General features: G+C 39.4%; 1 protein-coding gene across 5 annotated transcripts in view; it reads left to right on the top strand.

Moving 5' to 3' along the window:
* tns2a (tensin 2a) overlaps window positions 1-17,444 on the top strand; it is a 77,059-nt gene that overhangs the window by 40,291 nt on the left and 19,324 nt on the right. For 3 of the 5 annotated variants that reach the window (XM_030139159.1, XM_030139157.1, XM_030139161.1), the window contains exons 4-12: window positions 10,306-10,344; window positions 10,785-10,826; window positions 11,847-11,896; window positions 12,348-12,531; window positions 12,780-12,830; window positions 12,932-13,054; window positions 15,615-15,679; window positions 16,127-16,210; window positions 17,055-17,167. In XM_030139159.1, the coding sequence (XP_029995019.1) occupies window positions 10,306-10,344; window positions 10,785-10,826; window positions 11,847-11,896; window positions 12,348-12,531; window positions 12,780-12,830; window positions 12,932-13,054; window positions 15,615-15,679; window positions 16,127-16,210; window positions 17,055-17,167 (751 nt within the window). The remainder of the gene's footprint in view (window positions 1-10,305; window positions 10,345-10,784; window positions 10,827-11,846; window positions 11,897-12,347; window positions 12,532-12,779; window positions 12,831-12,931; window positions 13,055-15,614; window positions 15,680-16,126; window positions 16,211-17,054; window positions 17,168-17,444) is intronic. The other 2 variants (XM_030139158.1, XM_030139160.1) reach the window with 2 other exon arrangements.

Below are 17,444 nucleotides of genomic sequence, written 5' to 3'. Positions count from 1 at the left end.
TTGTATGGTTTCAATTGGCTCACACAACTGTACTCTACATTCCTTTAACCATCCGGCTTTTAGGAATTTGAGCTCTGACAGAAAACAGGTGGAAGGCATAAAGATATACCATGCTTGCTTACTTTCTTGAAGGGCATGAGGGTGCAGGAGATCTTGGTATGTGTAGTTATTTTTTACATTAACCAGAACTCCTGTATTAGAGAGGTGGAAGTGACAGGTTTTATTATGTGTCCTACTGTTAAAACAAACTGACAGCTCAGATAAGCTTGTGTTTTTTTCTCTACTACTGCTATGTTGTGTCTGTATGTGTTTTGTGGCTAACACACCTGTTATGTCATTGTTCTTGTGATCAGGGAAAGTACTGCCCCCAGGGTCTTACTCTGTGGTCTGTTCACTTCAAGGCCGCCTACATTATTTTCTTGTTCACTCTCTGATGATGGTGATGATGAAAGCACCGGAGGTCACGGCCAGCATCGGCTTTCACCGCTGATTCGTGGCAGCCTTCATCATTGGGCTCTGATTGGCTCTCCTTAGGGAGCTTAAGAAATGAGGCGACTGTTAGCCCTGAGGCTAGCCTTCAAAGGAAGTAATGCACGCCAATGTAACTGAGGAGATCAGGATCTGGTCTGGCTCTAACTATATGGTCAGCATACAGATGTTATGTCTAATACCTGCTGCTCTCAGAGCCACATTAAATTCTCAATGCACTGACGTAGGATTTGGCATAATTGTGCAACAGCTGATGTTTTTCTCAATCCATCTGTCTGATATAGATTTCATGGGACGTTATGATTAGTGCTTCTGTCTTCTCAGTTGACTTCCCATGAGCAAGAATCTGTAATGCACATTGATGTGCAAAATATTATTTCTGCCTGGAGCATTCAGATTTTGACTATTAGTTTTAGTTTTAATATTTCAAGTTAGCTTCTGAGAAATCAACACCAGTTTGGTGATACACAACTTTGGTAATGGTAGATAGCTTCAAAATACTTCAAACCTACAATCTTTGGGTGAATGCAGAAGGATTCAGACAAACTTTTAAGCAGTTAGGTTAGGAAATACCCCAGTTTGTGTAACTCGGTGCAGAATCAAATACAGACAATACCAACCGTGGGCCATAAACTAATATTGTTAGTTGATGTCACAATCTTAGGTTGAGATTGATCTTAATTTGTCAGATGCTCTGCTTTTCAGGAGGATTGTTCATTAAAAAAGTAACAGCACTGTCAAAGCATTTCTACCCAGCAAACCATCTTTTTAAATGACCCTTTTATCAGTGTGATTATGGTATTTTACAAAGTGCGTTGTACTAATCCACTGGTTTGTAGCATTAGTGTAATGTCACTAGATCATGTCTTTAGGTAGTTGATTTTATTTCACACTGTTTATAGCAATAGTTTGAAAGTTTGTGTAATGTGTGTTGAAGAAATGACTAACAATTACAGTAAGTCAATCATCTGTGAATCTGGCTTCTGAGTCTGATTCACACAGATGCAGTAGAGTTTTGTGAGAGTGTAACAACATTTTTGATTCATTACAAAACTCTGGCAAGACATATTAAGCCGCCACAGTCTAGGCGTCCGGTGGTATTCATGGAAACACAATATCTGTCTGTACAAGAACATGTAGAAGTGTGTTTACTTTAGGTAGATATTGTAATAAGGTCAGTCCAAAATGTCAAACTTCAGTGAGCCATGGTTGTTGGTATCATTTGGCAAAAAATTCCATTGTAATCTGTCAGTGTATTGTACATTAGGAGTTCTAAGACTTCTGGAATACCTCGACATTGTTGAAGACTTTCTACTCCATGACATAAGTTTTCAGAGGTGGCAGTGGGGACTAATGTTTTGAACAAAAACAATGACTACACTGCCAACACTAACCCAATGAAAAGAATGAATTTTTTTACCGTCACATACTGTATCTGCAACACACACATTGAATCATTTAAAACCTTTGACACGGGCGCTCACAAACATCACACATAGCCGTTTCTCACACTAATAACATCCCATGGCTGCTACCTCACCCCCTAGTTATCCCTCTGAGCCCACAGCTCTTAAACCATGCGTTGAGAGGACACAGAGCTGTGCATTATCCATTAGCTATGCTCCTTCTGGCTTTGATGGATCAAAGAACATGTAAAGGACTGCAGGAGCCAGGGCCACAGCGGCAAAACAAAGAAGAAGACAGGAAGAGGACAGAGGGATGGCAAGGGGAAAGAAGAGAGAATGGAACAAGAGTGTGTTGGAGAGACAGAGGACAGGGTTATGAATGTACATAATGTACACAGATAGAAATAATATTTATGTTGTTATTTCCACTGTGCTGCTCAAATCATGCTAATTGTCTTCAGCTACTTCTGTGTTTACTTTGCTTTTTGTTTTAGGTGTGTAGACAGAAGCAAGTCAGAGCAAGTTAGCACATAGCCAGTCATGTCCTCTTCGAGGGTATTTGGTTTGTGATGGACAGAGGGAATGCAACCTGTGACCACCAAGTTTGGAAACACTCAAAGACTGAGTACAAAGGCGTAAAAACGAAACTGGGAAGTGCACCAATTTAAAAGATTTACAAAAGACGTTTTCCAAAAAGACCGATTTCTAGAAAGTGCACCAGGAAATTGCAATGTTGAGAGGAAGTATTTGTTAGAAAAGATTAGGGAGGAAAATAATGAGTGGAAAAAAGTATTGAGATCAAGAAAGGAGAGAGGGAGAGGATAAACAGAGAATGAAAGAAGGTAAATGGAAAAGAAATGTGGGTGGTAGTGAGGGAAAAATGAAAAGGAAGACTAGAGATAGGGATACATAGACATAGAACATGCAAATTTAATTAAAAAAAGCACAGAAAGCAAAATAGGAAATATCAGCCATGAAAGCACAAGAGCAGAGATAGTAGTTAATAGAAAAGAGCAGAAGTCGGAGCAGTTAGGAAGAAGTATAGAGTAGATGAAAGGTAAGTTGGATGAAAGCATTTGGAGGAAAATGGGTGGAGGTCTATTAGCAGGAAGTTTGTGCATAAGTTTTGGCCGGAGGAGATGGAATCTGGTGCGGTGTATTCGTTCTGGCTTTGCAGCTGCCCTCAGCAAGTAGTAGGATAGAGTGAAGATGAGGTACAAATGGAGGATAAAACTTGAGAAATTGAAAAGAAAGATTTGCTTTGCTTAAGACGAGATGGATAGGCGTTAGGAGCTTTCTTCTTTAGGTTGAGGGCAAGACAAAAAGGTCAGCAGAGCTTTGACACAGTGTTTATGAACCAGGAAGAACACGGGTCAGTGGCCAATATGAAAGGGCTGAACAAAATAGGTTCAGCAATAAAAAGCAACTAATGGTACGATGTCAAAAATAAAATAGCTGTAGTCAAAACAGTTTGAAATTTAAAACCATGGACTCTTCCAAGACTGGCTGAGGAAACAGAAACTAGATCCAGTGGATGCTTCCAGAAGGTTTTGATTTGTCTTGTTAAGGCTGAGTTGGATCGCTGCAGTTTCCAACAATACCACCAAATTTCATTATGACTTTTGTGGCATGGCTCTCATTGGACACACATCAAGCACCACAAAGCAAGAATGAGGCATTTACTGACCTTACTTGCCAGAATTCCCAGTTTTCCCAGGGCTTTGTTGAAAACTGTGTTCTTAATAGTATCTCTTAGGGTCACACACTGTGCAGTAAAGGTTAAGCTTATATAATACATAATAGTTTGGATTACTGCCTGCAGTGCATAAAATCATCTGACATATTGACATCATTGGCTTATGTTTGAGTAAAGAGAAATGCTGCAGTTTTCCATATTTACAAATGTCATTTATCATCATCATCCATGCAGCTTCTATGGTTCGTGACCAGGAAAGGGCACAGAGGAAATAAATGTTGCACATCACATCAAATCATCACAGAGATGTCAGTTTGTTTGGGACTAATATTATAACAGGACTTCTGTGCCTCCCAAAAGAGTTATGGTCCACAAGTCATACTAGTCCCATGTAAGGAGGGTTTATGCGATCGATCGATAGATAGATAGATAGATAGATAGATAGATAGATAGATAGATAGATAGATAGATAGATAGATAGATAGATAGATAGATAGATAGATAGATAGATAGATAGATAGATAGATAGATAGATAGATAGATAGATAGATAGATAGATAGATAGATATCAGTGCTTTGGAGAAAACTAAGGGTTAAGCTTATACGATGCATAATATTTGGATTACTGCCTAAAATGCATAAAATCATCTGACATATTGACATTATTGGCTTATCTCAGAGTAAAGACAAATGCTTCAGTTTTCCAGTGACATTTGCTGTAGTACTTTAACATCTGCTTAGGTACAATCCTTTCCACGGCTCCAGTCTTGCATATCCACATTCAACTCCACACTTCATTTTAGTACTGTGTGAGCAATGAAGAAGGTCTGGCTGAACCAATAATACTTTTGGAATGGAGAAAAACGATATGTATTAAACCAGTCACATTTGTGTTGCAGTGAAAGTATCAAACAATGTCCAGGCCTGGTATTAAAATGACTGATGCTGCTTTTCAACCGCCAGCATCAGCTCGACCTGCCTCGGCACAGCTCGGCTCAGTTTGGATAACAGTATGCACAGGGTTCCCACGGGGTATTAAAAAGTCTTAAAAGTCTTGAATTTCCCAATCTGCCTTCAAAACCATTAAAAAGTCTTTAAAAGGGATTAAATTTCATATGGTAGGTCTTAAGTTATATTGCCATACTATCACCAACTTGTTGGCTGTATTGTGTGTAAATGTGTTTGTTAAATGTACAAGGTGTAAAGAAAGTAATGTTTACCTACTCAGTTCCACCCATTCCAACCTGACAATTTATACTGAAATTAGAAACCCATTATTGCTAACTTTGCAGCAACCAGTGACAAATGACTTGGATCAGTGGGAATCAAGGCGTTGGAGTAAATAAATACATTTTACTAAATTGTAGGAGTCATGAATTTTGCCAGTATGGCCATGAAATAGTCTGAAATGGGCATTAAATTCTGTTCCAAGTAGTCTTAAAAAGGTCTTAAAAAGTCTTAAATTTAACTTGTAGACAACTGTAGGAACCATGTATGTGGCATTTCTGAGGCAGGCATAGTATTCACTCATAATATTCATAGTTTTCACTCCTAGTATTCACTCTGTGGGTGGTTGTTGCACATAGTAAACTATTGTGACATTGTCTTAAGTGCAACTACAGTTACTGCAATGAAACATAAAATTCTAAGGTGTAATTTCTGAAACGAAACATTATAATTATTTTTTCAGGTTAAAATAAAGTTTTTATATATACAATCTGTGGTTGATTTACCAAGATAGAGCCTTCTTCAAAATTTGCTCCAACATTTTTGGAGTTTTCCGTCCACTTTGGCTGCATATCCAATGTGTTGACATGATCACACATTACATAAATGTGATCATGGCCATTGTGGCCATTCTGGTCTATTTAAATGTTTATAGTGTCCCATGTGTAGGGATGCTATAGGCTTATACTATATAGTAGGGGTGTCAAACCCATTTTAGTGCAGGGGCCACATACGACCCAACATGATATTGTGTGGGCTGGAAGGGTAAAATAATAACATAAGAATGTATAAATAATAATTTTGTATATATTTTACACTTTGTTTTAGTGTGAAAAAAGTAAAATTACAGTATTAAGATTTGAATAACCTGAACGACCATGTATAACCTGAAATGTCCTAAGAAAAATAAGTTTAATTTAGACTATATTATGTCTCAGTTTAACATTTACACCTACACATTACAACTTACAGATCACAGTTAATCTACAAATACACAAAACATTTAGTAACAGTCAGAGTATTGATAAAATTGTACTTGTTAGGTATTCTAAGTATTGTAGTCTGAAGACATTTCATGTTGTTCATATTTGTTCAGGTTTTTCCACATTTTATTGTGAAAGGATAGTTTGTAAATATATATATTTTCATTATGTAATTTCACTTTTTCATATTAAACCAAAGAGAATATTTGGAGTTGTCATTATTTATAGGATATTATGTTATTATTTCCTTAGAAGTCAGTATGTGACCCCTGAACTAAAATGAGTTGACACCTTTGACGTTTAATATCTTCAGTGTGATTTCTGCACTTTGTAAATTCATCCCATGGGCCGAATCGGACCCTTTGGCGGGCCAGTTTTGGCCCACGGGTCATATGTTGACACCCCTGCTATGTAGTATCTCGGGGCCTCGGTGAAGGTGGTACTAGAAATGGTATCTGGAAGTACCTGGTTGTCTCTTCTCTTGTCTCAGCAGAAAAAACAAGTGAGTCAAGCTGATACCAGCAGCAGAACAGTGGCATACATCCCTTTAAAACAAAGCCACATAAAGAAATGAAGAGGCCCGTCTTATTGAATGGTGCTCTGTCTTGAGTTGTTTCGTGTCCTACGTGGGGACTTGACACCGTTATCATGCAGAGAGTGGAAAAATGAAATGGCCGACCAACAACAGGCTTATTCCACAACAATACTTCATTTGAATCCAACTTCTTTGGACCCAAAATTGAGTTGAATCCCTGTAACATTGAAGTATTTTCTTAAATTTTGTGCTGAGTTTCATATGCTGCTGATGAGTTAAGCCATCTTTGGGATGTACAAGCTCAGCATTGTTTCAGATGCTCTGAATTAGGGGCAGATGAGTAGGTCTGATCCAGACAGGAGGGAATGACCTGTCTGGTCACGACTGGGTTCAAACTGGGAATGAAAAAGAACCACAACACAGGATGAGCTTTGACATTCATTTCCCTACAGAGACGGAAAAAACATTAACGTGAGTCACACAGGAACAGTTAGTTTCTGTATTTGATAGCTTCGATACAACCTGAATCTGTTTCCTACAAATTCAGTGAAGACATGTCTCAGTTTAACTCATTATCTGTTCCTCTGACTTCCTGTTGATGTCTGTAGTTACGCACAAGCTACAGAGTAAGTTAGCCCGATACATAAGAAACAAGGGAAAAAAAAAGATTTACAGACACATACACACAGTACAATAACAGGCTGACACACACTGATGACACACCCCTAGGTTCAGGGTCTGTGTACTTCCCTTTTGTGCACAATGAGATATACACAAGCCCTCGCCCTTTTCCTGTATCCAAATAAACAGTGCCTACCAGGCTAGGAACACTGCCCTGTGCATGTGTATCTGCACATGTGTATCTGCACATGTGTATCTGCACATGCATGTCTCCGCATGTGTGTGTGCACATGCATGGCTGCACCTGTGTGTGTGCACCTGTGTATCTGTGCATGCATTTCTGCTCATGTGTATCTGCACATGTGTGCCCGTGCATGTGTGTACCCCTTTGTTTCATGTGTTACGTAAGCATGACTGTGGCCCTCGGCCCCTTCTTTAGAACTGCTGTTCAGCTTCTGCTTCCTCTGGTCACAGTTCAACGACCTGCAGAATTACAGCAGACATGGGAATCAGATGTGTGTCCTGTCTGCTGGATGTTGCCTATTTGCACAAACGTCATGTTTTTTTTTCTTTTTTTTCAGCATGCTTTCCAACATCAGCTGTATTTGTATTTACGTGGTACTTAAGTGGTTTTACAGATACTCATCCTGTAACTCTTAAATGTGTCACTGTCTGTGTTTTTCTCCTCCATTACAGCTTCACTGAGTTCCATTGCCGTCTGAAAGCCTTGAAATATTATGTTAGTCTTTAATCTGGGCACTGTGCCTAGAAGTTTTATCCCTTTTACCTGAACCAGCTTTTCATCAAGCCCAAATATTTCCTCTAAACCTGAGGTCTTATCTTGGTAAACATCAACTGACATTTAGCTTAAAGGAGTGATATTTTGCTTTTTTAAATGGAATTATGTATTTTAAAACATTTCCCTGTGATCTACATAAAGTGTAAATGCTATGCTTGGGTCTGAATTCTTCATTAATTCAACTCCACAGGTCCATCTTCAACCCTATTTCTGAGTAATGACACCAGAAAGGTCATTTTGAGCGCTGGCCCTTTAAATACGCATGAGCCACTTCACGCCCCGCCCCCTCCAGGTTGTTGACTGTGATTTCTATCCCGTTCAGCCACTTGTGTTCATTAATACAATCAACAACTGAATATTTTAGGTAATTGGCACGAAGTTTGGACATATTTTCAGTTTGGACTACAACCACTGCTGCTGACAAACAATTATGGCATACTCAGAGAAATGTTCATCGGAAGTCTTGACCTTACATGTGCAAATGTCATGACATAACTAGTTATAGGTGTACCAAATGAAGTAGGAATTAAAACAGGCTGTAGAAATCCACTTGATTTTTGCTGGAATGAATATAAAGATAGTTGTGCAGCACCTGGAGGGTTCAAATTCAAACTTTATGAACTATTAGGGTCCAAATACACAAACAAAGGTGACAAACATTAATAAAACTGGATTTAGCAAAATATGACCCCTTTAAGCTTCTAGAGTGGATGGTTTGCTTTGAACTAGGGCTGCATGATATTGGAAAAAACTAACATTGCGACTTTTTTTAACCCTGGGATATATATTGGAATACGAAAAAATACTCAGGAGGATTTAATAGCTGTGTGGTGCTGATGTAAATGGTCAAACAAATTAGTTGTGTTTCCTCTCGTTGTGGCAATAGGTGCAAGGTCGACACAGAACACGTGTTTCAATATCATCCTTCTTGTAGCTGAAATAATTCCAGATAACTGACGTTGCTCTTCTTTTTGGCACCAAGTCTTCATTTTTGGTGATTTTCTTTTGTTCGTTGCTCATTTTTCAATGTTGTTACCAGTATCTCACACCACGTGCAGGGGCGTGGTCTGCTTTGGCAAACTGATAAAGAACAATTGTGATTGATGGATCGCTGCGCGCAGTGTGTGTCAGGTAACCAGGTTGAAATTAGATGAGAACACGTTGAGTTCATTTGCCTCCTACATCGCAGGACCTGCGATGTGACTATTGTGCATATGTACATTGTGATGACGATGCTCAAACGATATATTGTGCAGCTCTAGTTTGAAGCACTGACATTATGTTTACTGCAAACAATGTATCTGACATATGGAACTATAGTTTAGTAGTGAATGTTTGAAGTATTTATTCATTTATTTGTTTACATGTTTTGAGATGTAAGGTATGTGGAGCAGATTTTGAACTTTTATTGCGAAGCAGGCCTATTGTTTTTTTTGTTTTTGTTTTTTTTTTTGGGGGGGGGGTTCTAGTGTGCTCTTAGCTACCTGACATTAGTTGTTGATTGACATTCTACCATTCTGTCCCTGAACCTTTTTTAGAACCCATCTGCTTCAGTGGTAAAATATGCTAAAGCTGACAAAGGCCTGCTTTAATGAATTGGACAACAAATGACAAAAATGCTGCAGTGTTATTGCATATATACAGTTTTTATATACATTAATTGAACAGATTTATAAATCTTACACTAGAAGGAATAAAGTGAATATTTTCTACTGTGCAGTGTTTTGAAGTAGAACAGACAGCCATTCTCTCATTTATTCATAGAATTTTGCATCATGACCCAAAACTGTATTTTGAAAACTACAACCAGCACTTTTGACTTAATTTTTCTTTATTTGTGAGTTTCATAAGTTTCACCTCTTTTGTTCTGGAAGCCGTTTCTGAGAGTAATGTGGATAAGGCTGCAAAGTGCATTTAGTCAAGATAGTTTTGACAGTAGAAAAGTAAAAATGTATAATGTATGTTCCTGGTTCGCTTTTGGAAGCCTTGGCTTTAGCTTTTTACCTCTGCCAAGGAGGTTATGTTTTTGTCGGCGTTGGTTTGTTTGTCTGTCTGTTTGTCTGTCTGTTTGTGTGCAAGATAACTCAAAAAGTTATGGACGGATTTGGATGAAAACTTCAGGCAATGTTGATACTGGCACAGGGAACAAATGAATAGATTCTGGGGGTAGGGGGGCCACGGGGGCCCACTGATCTGCCTTGGCGGAGGTCTGCGCTCTCCGAGTGCTTTTCTAGAAAAGACAGCGCAGACCTCCGCCAAGGCAGATCAGTGGGCCCCTGTGGCCCCCCCACCCCCGATCACCACTAAAATTTAATCATTTGTTCCTTGTGCCAGTATCAACATTTCCTGAAATTTTCACGCAAATCCTGGGCACTGATGTGCCTTGGTGGAGGTCTGTGCTCTCTGAGTGCTTCTAGTTTTTTTTATTTTATTTGCTTTTTTAAATTGTATTTTTTATTTTAATCTCTCCTGTGTCCTAAAGCAATAGTGGATGGTTTGTTAATTTTTCTTCTATTTTAATGTGACGTGGCTGTCTCTGTTTGTTCCAGGTCACCTCTTCATGTATCCCAGCTCCCTCCAATGATCTGGTACGTCCACTTCACTCAGCCATTTCTTTTTCCAAAGAGTTTTGAGCATAATGTTTGTCCTTAGTTACAAGGTATGGCTTCCCAAAACTACTGTGTGGTTCCTTCCTGCCGAGGCCTCAGCCGAGCTCGGTTCATTCCTGGAGCACGGCGGGACTTCGGCTTAAAAAAAGCTGCTGTTGCTATAGAAAGTAACAGTGTTTATCCATTAGAGAGTCTGTTTGTTGAATTAACTCTCCTGTTTCCTTTCCCCATCCCACTTTCTCTCCTTCTTATCCTCTTGTTCACCTCCTTTAACCTCTTGCCTTTCACTTCCTGTTATCATCCTGTCCTTTTGCACATCTTTCTCTCTCTCTCACACCACTTTTTCCTCTTCTCATCTTCTTACTCCCATAATGCCGTTCTTTTTTTTTAACCTGTCATCCCTTCTTTCTTACATCCAGCAGAGAAGAGGGACCGCTCCTTCTCGACACATCCAGCATCTGGTGAGCACACTTTAACCTCTGTTCTTCCTCTCGGTCCCTCTGCTCCTCAGACTCATTTCTTTGTATCTTTCCTTTTTTGCCTTTCTCCCCTGAATCCCGAGCGTCATGCAGTTTATCTCAAAAATGTCCAAAGCTGACAGGGGAAAAACATTTGTGGCTTCATTGAATTTGATTTAGCACATACTAAACAAAGCAGAGAGGGAACAGAGCCAGATGATCCTTGAGCTCCTGTAGGCTGCAACACACAATCCATAATAAGAAATGAGACCAGTGAGGCTGTCAACACTCTGACTGAGATGTAATATACAAAATGGAATGGATGGAAAGAGTTTGATTTGAAGATGTAGTGGGATGAAATGACAAGATGCAAGAAGTTAGAGTAAATAAATGAGTAAGGTGAATCTATCTGTCTGTCTGTCTATCTATGTATCTAGCTAGCTAGCTAGCTAGCTAGCTAGCTATACGTACATACATACTGTATATGAAATGTCAAATAAACAAAGCAATATACTGAATGAATCTCAATATTGACCCTACCTGTTAACTTTAATCCAAAACCTGTACAATATTTGTGCCATATTCAATGCAGTACTTTTTAACATTGAAATAGTATCGTTTTTATCACAGCTTTTAATTATGTGCATGAATATTGATATATTTTGATACTGTTTTAGACTATATTATTCTACAAGTGTTTTTTCTGTTTATTTACCAAGGCCAATGCATCATCTTTTGTTTTGCACCACATCTATGATGTAATGTTTAAATGACAAATAAAGAATCTCAATCAATCAAATTTTATTTATATAGCAGCACATCATAACAAAGTTATGTCATGACATTTTGCATTTAGAGCTGGTGTAGATGAGACGATTAAGCCAGTTTACAGAATCTGAATCTAAGATGAGTGATAACTGTGTGTTCATAACTGTTAAAATCCTCCATAGCCTTAAGTTTAGTACATGTTTAATTTTAGGTAAGTGGTCTGTTTTTAACTGTGCTTTTGTTTTTCTCCCACAGGGGTCTACCAAGTCTCTGACCTATACCAAACAGAGGAACACCCTGCCAAGGTAAAGGCCTTTCATTATTTGAAGTGCCCTTAAAGAAATGATTAAAAACAACATGCAGACCTAGTCTATCATTGGCACTGATCGTCCCTGTTTTGGTTTTTTTTTTTTATTTTCAACCACTTGTTCCTCAAACTAATGGCCATCTCTACTTTTTATTTCCACAAGGTTTAGTGTCAGCCATGTGATGGGGCAACTTGGCTTATGATCTTAACTACATGTCACAAACAATATTGCCTGTGTTACTTTTATTCCTTCTTTCTCTCATTCCATAGAACTAGCCAGAGGTTTTAGGAAACTCAGTGCTGGAGCGTTTATGTTAAATTGCTTTTGATTTATTATGAAACAGTGTAATAAGGTTGACATTTGGACTATTTCTGTGTGTTTCTTTCTCTCTGCATGACCACCCCTGATCCCTGGTCTCTTTTTGTCTTTTCCTTTCCCTTCTCTTCAGGAGCTTCAGTGTGGACCGGGTGATGGAACGAGTAATGGAGCGTCACTACGACTTCGACCTGACTTACATCACCGAGAGGATCATCTCTGTCTTCTTCCCCCCTAAGCTGGAGGAGCAGCGATACAGGCTTAACTTAAAGGAGGTGGCAGCCATGCTCAAGTCCAAACACCAGGACAAGTTTCTGGTAAGACAACAGTTTGTCATTTCAGACCAACTATAATTCACAGAGCTTTCATGAGGTTTAGTGGGGCTGTGATTTTCTTCTGTATTACACAAGAGATAAGACAGACAATTCAGTGTGTAACCACAGGAACTCTGCAGCCACAAATAAGCCCTTTAGTTCCTTTGATTTTGACACACCCACCGTGCACAAGCTGAAATCCTCGAAGTGTCAGTAGATTTGCGGATTTCAAAGCCTCTCTTGCATTTCAGCTCCTGAACCTCTCTGAACGGCGCCACGACATCACCCGCCTCAATCCAAAGGTAGAGCTTTTCTCCTCCTCTTACAACCTCGTGCTGAGAATTCAGTTGATTGAATCTACTCTAATCATATTATCTGTTCTCCATTGTCCGTCCACTGCCAGGTTCATGACTTCGGTTGGCCCGACCTCCATGCGCCGCCTCTAGACAAGATCTGTGCCATATGTAAGGCTATGGAGATGTGGCTGACCTCTGACCCCCAGCATGTGGTTGTCCTGCACTGCAAGGTCAGAGTTCACAGGGTCATGGGGGATTTTCAAACAGACCTTCAGAGCCTGGTTACCAGACTCAGACCTGGGCAGATATCACAATGTTTTAAAGGTCCAGTGTGGAATATGGTTAGCCTCATAGCATAATTGCCTAAGTCTAACACTTCTGAATAATTTTTCATCATCGACTAGATTCAAGATTCTTTATTGTCATTTACAGTGTTGGGAGTAATGCATTACAAAAGTAATGCATTACAATAATGGATTACTTTTTGCTGCTTTTGCTTTTTGTAGTGTAAAACATTACTAATCAATTTTCAGTATTATTTTACTTGGTACATATTTAATAGCGCTTGAATTACAACACACTTTTGCTTATAATTGAATTTCTCAACTGACCCCCCCCCCCCCCCCCCAAAAAAAAAAAAAAAAAAAAACAGACCTTGATGTGGGGTATGACTTTTGTCACCAATTTTTCATCAAATCTGTAAAACTCGAGTCATAGCCTAAGTATCATGAATCCATAAGTCTTTCTGTGATTACTCACCTGAATCTCTTCCCTCACAGTGAACAATTTCAAAGTGTACTCCACCATAAACAGTCCATTTGTTTAGAAACAGAGACTGACTGAGTATGTCGGTCGGGCATTTTCAGATATTTGTTGTCACATGCATTGTGGGAAGCAGAGCTCCATGCAACTGCAGTAGCAAGAGGCAATGAAGCCATTTCCATGTTTGTTGCTGCTGCAGCCATAATAAAATAGAATAGAATAGAATAGAATAGAATAGAATAGAATAGAATAGAATAGAATAGAATAGAATAATTTATTGTCATTGCATTGTACAATACAACAAAATTAAAAAGCTCTTCACTAGTCATTCACTCCCACACACACACACACACACACACACACACACACACACACACACACACTCACTTACACACCCACACACTCACTTACACACCCACACAGGCAGATATCAAATAAATACAGTGATAAAGTGCATGAAAAATAAAGTGCAATGCAGTGATAAAGAAAAAGAAAACAGCAAGTCCCTGTGAGTAATGCGGCTGCATGTAGCTCTGCTTCCTACAATGCATGTCGCAACAAATTTCAGAAAATTTCCGACTGACGTGACTGTTTGTAAACAAATGGACTGTTTATGGGGGAGTGCACTTCGAAATTGTTGGGGGGGTTACTGGGAACTGTTGTAAAACGGAGGGTTATTATATCAGAAACAGAGAAAACTGAAGAAAAAGTGACCCTTTCGGCAAAATGTCAATAACTGAAAATATGAACTAATGTTTCCATCTACTGTCACTGATCAAACTCCATGGGTTTTTCTGGTGAATCAATGTTGTAGAAGATGCTGGTGTTTCCACGGTAACTATGGAGCCTCTGAACATTCACATGGGTCATATCTGATGACCATGAAAAGATGACAAACTGTATTTTACACCAATTATTTAATATATTGACAGGATTAGTGGTTGATGGTAGCTGTTTGGGTCTTTATGGGTTAAAGATCCACTGTGTTTGCCTGACACTACTTGCTATTTTCTGTTTGGATCCTCCACAGAAGGAAAATACTTTCCTAAAATTGCACAAGAATTTTCTTTCTTTTGTATGAAAAAATACAGAGGATTTTGTAGCATTAGTTTTAAGTTTTTACAGAATGACCTCCAGGATGATAGATAACTAAAACATCCAAAAATATTTCATTGACTAATTCATAGAGAGATGAAGGCACACTAGTTTCTGTTTTCAGATGCATTAAATCATCTTTGATATTGCAGTTAAACTATAGCTTGAATAAAACCGAAATTGCAGAGTACACCATGTAATTCTGCAACTTGTTTCCTCTCGCCCACACTGTTATGCATTATTTACCAATTAATTTAACGTCAGTGTGTTAGGAAAACAGTGGTGGTGTCAACCTTTCCACTCTTGCCCAACAGTGACCAGCCAACGCTTTGTGACAAAGCGTCCATGGCTTGTCTGGGTGTTTTATTTATTGTTTTTGGTTGGGAGAATTGAAATACTAAAACCAGACTACCACTGTGGTCTTCTGGCTTTTCCAGAACATTCCAGCTACAGGCAACAGTTTCCCAGCTGCAGATCACGCCAAGGACGAGAATAAACAAGTTTTTGTGAATGAAGAATCTATGTGGAGGCAGGCCGAGCAAAACAAGCTTTAATTTGTGCTTAGTGTGTGGAGGTGCAGCCTGCTTTACTGCTTACTGGGGTCACATTAGGAATTCGAGGCCGGAATGTCTTTGGAATGTGTCAGGAAGTTTGGAGCACCCAGTGGTAAAAAAATAAAACTCCACAGGGAGCTTTTTAATTTGCTCTTTAGCTCAAATGGCAGACTCACTTTTATACCCTATGTCCATGGTAGAGCTGCTGTGAAAGCTGTAGCCCTTTATCACAGTCAGAAACCCACCCTCCTGTCAGAGCCGTTGGATTGGAACCTCTGTCAAAATCAGCTGTTTGTTCAAACCACAGCCCCAAGGACCAAACCAACACATCACCAAATATTTCATGGTCTTACATAACTGATCCTTCTTCTTCCTTCAGGGGCACAAAGGTAAAACCGGAGTGATCATTGCAGCCTACATGCACTACAGCAAGATATCTGCAGGGTGAGTGTGTGGGATCCATTCAAGCCCACAAGTTGACATTTTGTCATCAATCAAGGAATCGGCATACGGAAAACATTAACAGGTTGTTGAAGTGACGCACAAAAACCCTTTAAATGCACCCATTTGTACATGTATGCCAGATATGTCTAAAACTTTTAAAAGTGAGTATCTAGTTGCTGATGCACAATGATTTCCATTCAGACTTTGTTGATAAGTCGTTTGATCAATTAAGCTCTGTGGATTTTACACAGGAACAGTGGAAAATTATTTATCCTGTGGCCAATGCCAGCTGTATCCTCTCCATGTACTTTCTGGCATTTGGAGAGTCTAGTGTGAGTCCCATGATGGAAATAGTTGGCTGAAATGTTTGTGTGTGTGTGTGTGTGTGTGTGTGTGTGTGTGTGTGTCCGTGCGTGTGTGTGTGTGTGTGTGTTTGTGTATGTGCAGGGCGGACCAGGCTCTCAGTACTCTTGCCATGAGGAAGTTCTGTGAAGATAAGGTGTCCTCTTCTCTCCAGCCATCCCAAAACAGGTAGAGGCCATGGGTAAGGGGTTGGGTAAACGGTTGGGTAAGGGGTCAGGTCAGGGGTTGGTCAAGGGTGTGCCTCATCACAACAGAGGTTATTCACTGTAAACCTCACATCATACTCCAAGAGCAGAGAAAACAAAACAGCTTCATATCTTCAAGCAACTGACAGCAACTACTTGATGTGATTTCTCTGTGTAACTTCAGCTTCTACAGAAACGGAGAATGACAGTGAAATACAGCAGTAGATGATAGGGCTGTGACTAATTCAAAACTGCTCAAGTAATGATCATAATGTTTATATACTCTTGTATTATATACTTTCCCTACTTTCCATTATTAATTGATGCTGAGGGGATGTCATGTGCTTGCCTTTCATTTATTGTAGTGACTGATACTTTAACGCTTCAATAAGCAGTATGTTTTGGTGTCCTGAGAAAAACAATCCAGAATTTTCTTTCAGCATTTTCACACTTCTATGGTCTGGGGAGACTTCTGCACTTCCTCCTGCCTTTGTTTTCAGACAAAGAAAGAAAGTCGACCCTGCAACGGAAAAAATGTCACATATTTTCAGAACATAAGGGCAGGTCTAAAAACACATGATTGACAGCTGTAATGATCCATGGTATGAAAATGGTACCTAATATCAGGCTTTACTGGAGAGGATGTCATTGTGTTTAAAAAAATGGAATCTTTCCTCATCCCTACTGGGACACAGTGACATTTTAAGAAATGGTGAACCTTTGATGTGTGTTTTATAACATCCGTCAGCATCCTGACTGTTGACATGTGTTCAGATGTTTGGGTCTTCTTTTTCAGATATGCATCTGTCTCCGTTTTTGTCTCCTAGGTATATTTATTACTTTGGGGGCCTTCTCTCCGGGGCCATCAAGATGAACAGTAGCCCGCTCTTTCTCCACCAAGTTCTCATTCCATCACTTCCCAATTTCCAGGGTGAAGGAGGTGTGTATTTGTTAGTCTGCAGTGACCAGATCCTTCAATCACTCAACAAACAATGTCAATGTTTTCCTCATGTCTGCAGTCAGATAAAATGTTTGCGTGATGTGATGTTTGTCTTGCCGCTGTACTGTGAATCACAGCGTTATTGTGAGTGTGTATAGTCACATTCACCCTCCACCCTCACACACTCACTGTTTATCTTTAATCTGATGATCATGTCTAGAAGGAGGGCTGGCAGTCAGCACATTCCTGTCTTCGTGTTGATAATGCTCCCTATGTC

Source organism: Sphaeramia orbicularis, chromosome 7, assembly GCF_902148855.1.
Source record: "Sphaeramia orbicularis chromosome 7, fSphaOr1.1, whole genome shotgun sequence".
NCBI lineage: Eukaryota > Metazoa > Chordata > Actinopteri > Kurtiformes > Apogonidae > Sphaeramia > Sphaeramia orbicularis.
This window is presented reverse-complemented; position numbering and strand designations above follow the sequence as displayed.